This window comes from Octodon degus, unplaced genomic scaffold, assembly GCF_000260255.1.
Source record: "Octodon degus isolate 3935 unplaced genomic scaffold, OctDeg1.0 scaffold00532, whole genome shotgun sequence".
Taxonomy (NCBI): domain Eukaryota; kingdom Metazoa; phylum Chordata; class Mammalia; order Rodentia; family Octodontidae; genus Octodon; species Octodon degus.
This window is the reverse complement of record NW_004525108.1, coordinates 132,609-137,182: the sequence shown is the minus strand read 5'-3', so window position 1 is coordinate 137,182 and position 4,574 is coordinate 132,609. Positions and strand designations below refer to the sequence as shown.

Sequence of the window (4,574 nt, the reverse complement as noted above, 5' to 3'; positions counted from 1 at the left end):
TACTTGATGAATAAAACCTATTTCATGTAATGGTCAAGATGTCTGATATTCAGACAGATAGTGAAGTTCAGCTCAGCTTTCTAGGTTGTAGGGTAATACCAATAAGCTTCTCTTCTGGATGGTTAACAATCTAAGTTTGCAGACCAGGAATTAAAGAAAAACAAAGGCAGCAAGAATAGCCAACATTTTGGCCCTGGGATTTCAAGGTGAGTGAAGACTCAGGACATAGATGAACCTGTATTTTAACATCATATAATTCAGTTGTGTCCCAAATTTTCCAATCAAGGACATTGTGGGGCCACAGAGGAATGTGAACGATGATGTAAAGTGTGCCTAAGGAGAGTCACATGGACAGAAAACATTCTGTCAGACTTTCACAGACAACAAATTGTTTAAGCAAAGGCTGTGACTCATCCACATGGCTGACACTGACAAAGGATCTACAAACTGTGGTACAGGGTTTCAGGATAAATCCTGAGGGGATTTGACTGACCTTATAATATCCAAAAGCTACATTTTTTGTCATATAGGTCCTGCTTTATCTTGGTCTTAACCACCCAGCAGAAAAGTTAAAAAAAAAAAAAAAAAAAAAAAAAACAAAGTATGAAAAGTAAAGCAATATTAATATGCTGAGCTGTAACAACTTCTGACATTGCCAGTCTTGTGTAAAACCCACTGCTATTATGGACTATTGGACTATATAAGAATATTTTGTGCAATTCATGCACCTATAATTTTTAAATGACAATGGAATATCCTTCTCTGACAAAACTATACAAAGCAGTGATACAAATGAACCACCATTTTGTACTTGTATATTCAAAATATTTAGGATAAATATGCAGCTATATTCTCTTAATTCAGTGAATAGAATGTTTTGCTCCATATAGTGTTCTTAAGCAGGATATCATGTCTGCATCTTGTACAATGAATAACCACTAAGACAACAATATGCAAAGTATTAATTATTGAAACTGTCTTCCTAATCGGATTTGAAACTGTCTCATTGCTATTTGTTTCTCACGAAAACTATTGAAAAAAAGAGAAATTTCACAATACCAGAGAGGCTCATGGAGGAAATGCCCCCTTGAACAATGGTGGTTGGAATGCAAATTTTTACAACTGCTCTGGAAATAAATGTGGACTCAACTCAAGTAACTAAATTAGAAATTCAATTTGATGCAGGTACTTTCTTTCTAAGTATCTTCCTCAAACAATTAAAAATATTATTTACATTGATATTTGCATACTCATTTATACCAGCATAGTTCATAATAGAAGTCTTGGAAGTGACTCATCCCATCCATTTATCAACAGATGAATGGACAGGGGAAATAAGGTATTTATTCACAACATAGTATGAGTCTTCCATAAAGAAAGATAAATTTGAGTCATTTGCAGGACTAGCTTCATCTTGAAATCATAATAAATGAAAAAATCAGACACAGACACTTAAATATAGATTGGTTCCTCTTATGAGAAACTAAATGTATAAATAATTTTAATAATGTAAGATAGATAATAAGAAACAGACAGACAAATCATTTGCAAAAGGGAGTGTGGGCTAGAGATGAAGAGATTGGGAGGGCAGGACTGGAAGTCAAGAGAAAAAGAGTGAAGAGGTGTCATGTACATCTCCCTACTCCCTGCACTGAATGTCATTATTTTATACTGAAAACATGTACTGATAAAAATGAATTCATTAGTGCTTACCTTTAGAGAGTATCATTCATGGTCATGTCAGGTTAGCCCTTTACAAAAGTTGTGTATGAAGAATTCACGTGCAAATATGTACCAGCATACTAAGTGGCTCCAACCTTCCTACAACTTTCCAAATTTCAATTTGTGCTTCCTTCCCATTCCAAAATATTCCTCAAATGCTCTTTCCCCCTTCATTCTATTCCAAGTGTGAAAATATCATTAAGCCTTATTTTCCTTTTCTAGGAAAAATGGATGGAGTAGAGCCAATAAATCTATGTGAAATAAATCAAATATGCAAGATTAAATGTTGTCTAGATCTTATTTTATGATAATCCCAAAAAATATTTTTTACCAGATATAATTATGAAAAATTGGTCAAAAATTACATGTTTATATCCCATAATCAGAACAACTATTTGAAGATAACCATACATAATATAGCAATGATTTTTTATTTTTTATCATCGATTTTGTAATTCTGTATCATTTTTAATGTGTTTTTTCACTTTTATTTTCTTTAAAATAATGACAAATAATTTTAGACAATGATAGGAATTTGGTAGGCAGATTTTTAAGCTTGGAAGGGATTTAGGGATGTGGAAAAGGTGATGAGGGAAGTGGATGAAAAGACAATCAGGATGGGATGTGTGTGGACCAGTGTCCCAAGATGGGTGGAATTGTTGCATATTGCAAATAATTGCACGCATATCATTGGGAAGGCAGCATGTTTGTGAGACAAAGAAAATCCAAGAAACAGGGTTATGAGAAAAAATGGTCTAGGTTAGAATGAAATGCAGATTCTTTATGTTTATTCAGCCTCCTTATGATTAATATTTAAAATTAAATTATTTTTTATTTTCAGCATGAAAATACTAAGAAATATCAGCAAGATTGTGTTTTGATGTACCTTACAAGTACAAAAATAAAATAGATACTTCAAATAAATGATCTAATATTTTCTAAACTTGACAAGGAAAGAATAAAGCGTGTGTATAACATTTCATATTTTTGACTATTAATTCTGAAACAGAATCCATATTCATGAAAGAAAATGAAAATGTTGAATATATATATATATATATATATATATATATATATATATTCTCCACAGAACCATTTTATTCAGTAAAATGCAAATGTATTTTCCTAACAAATTCTAGTAGACTGTATACTGATCATTGGAAAAATTCACAAGCAAATGTTATGCATTCTGTAATGTTATCAACTTTGAGGGAAATATTAGTAGAGTGAAATAATCATGCATATTTTCTGGAGGAAGCAACTCATTATTCAACGTTGCAATAACACATTCTGCTGTCACCTCATTTTGGTTTCCTAGTCCAGAGCTTCCTCATGGCACTTTTCATCTCCGTATTTCTCAGAGTATAGATGAGAGGATTCAACATAGGGGTAATGACGGTGTAAAATACAGTCAAGGATTTATCAATGGGTAAAGTGGAGGGAGGTCTCACATACATGAAAATGCAAGGAACAAAGAAAAGGATGACCACTGTGATGTGAGAACCACAGGTAGATAAGGCCTTGCGCCTCCCTTCTTGGTTCAGGTTCTTCAAGGAGTGCAGAATGACCCCGTAGGAGATTAATAAAAGTGTAAAGATGACCACACATATTGCCCCGTCATTGGCCACCACTGTGAGGCCAATCACATAGGTGTCTGTGCAGGCAAGTTTTAATAAAGGGTACATATCACAGATGAAGTGGTCAATGACATTGGGACCACAGAAGGGAAGGTTGTAAACAAAGAGAAGTTGAAGGACAGCATGCACAAAGCCCCCAACCCAGGCCAGGAGCAGCAGAAGAACACACACCCGCTGGTTCATGATGGTCAGATAATGCAGGGGCTTGCAGATGGCCACATAGCGGTCATAGGCCATGGCAACCAGGAGTAAAATCTCAGCACCACCAAATAAGTGACCTACAAAAAGCTGTGCCATACAAGCTTTAAATGAAATTGTTTTCTTCTCATAGAGTAAGTCTATAATCATATTTGGGGTAACTGTAGTGGAATAAACGGCATCCATAAATGATAAGTAGCCCAGAAAGAAGAACATTGGGGCATCCAAGGCTGGGCTGAGCACCACGGTAAGGACAATGAGTAGATTGCCTGCCATTGTCACCACGTAGATCAGCAAGAACACAGCAAATAATACTTTCTGACATTGGAGGCTTTGAGTGAGGCCCAAGAGCACAAACTCAGTCACATTATTCCTCTGTTCCATATGTTCTTCTGTGTGTCCTTGTGTCTCTGCTCAGATTACAGTTGAATGCAAACATAATCATAATCCTGTGTTCAGAAATTTTGTGATAATTTGTTTGCCCCATGAATAAGCACTATCATTTATTATGTTTCACAACTCTCTGAGAGAATACAAGTCTGATAAAGCATTATGCCTAACTGTAGTATTCTTACAGATTAATTGTATCAGAACAAAATTAGGGACATGTGGGGAAAGGACTGATTATGAGAAAAAGAGTATGCCATAACTAGCCTTCCATAGTGAATCTAATAAACTTCTGTATATAGATAACACCAGGTGTGAACACTATGCCCAGTCTCTATCACTATCTCAGCATGCCCCAAATGTGGGGCCAGCATGACATGCCAGGGATTGAACCCTGGCCATTGCACTCTGCCTAAGCAGATGCTTCAGTCCACTGAGCTATCTGGTTGGCCTTATATTCTTCAGATAGAAGAATTTTCTCAATAACAGAAATTTTAAATAAATGCACTTGATATTTTCTAAGTATTTTAAGCATGCAGGAGAAGATACCATAAATAAATATACTTAAGAAGTTTGAAGAAGAGATTTATATTTTAGAGGACATAAAAAGATAATATTTAAAATAGACAA

The 4,574-nt window shown here is 35.0% G+C and overlaps 1 protein-coding gene across 1 annotated transcript; it reads right to left on the bottom strand.

Annotated features, from left to right (window-relative positions):
• Nucleotides 1-3,023: 3,023 nt before the first annotated feature.
• LOC101564198 (olfactory receptor 4A15-like) lies at nt 3,024-3,941 on the bottom strand. Its single transcript, XM_004648675.2, has one exon. It carries the CDS (start codon nt 3,939-3,941, stop codon nt 3,024-3,026), a length of 918 nt encoding a protein of 305 aa, XP_004648732.1.
• Between the last annotated feature and the right edge of the window lie 633 nt (nt 3,942-4,574).

What these genes read in the sequence shown, in the direction of transcription:
- LOC101564198 (XM_004648675.2), bottom strand. Translation starts at nt 3,941, where the DNA reads ATGGAACAGAGGAATAATGTGACTGAGTTTGTGCTCTTGGGCCTCACT.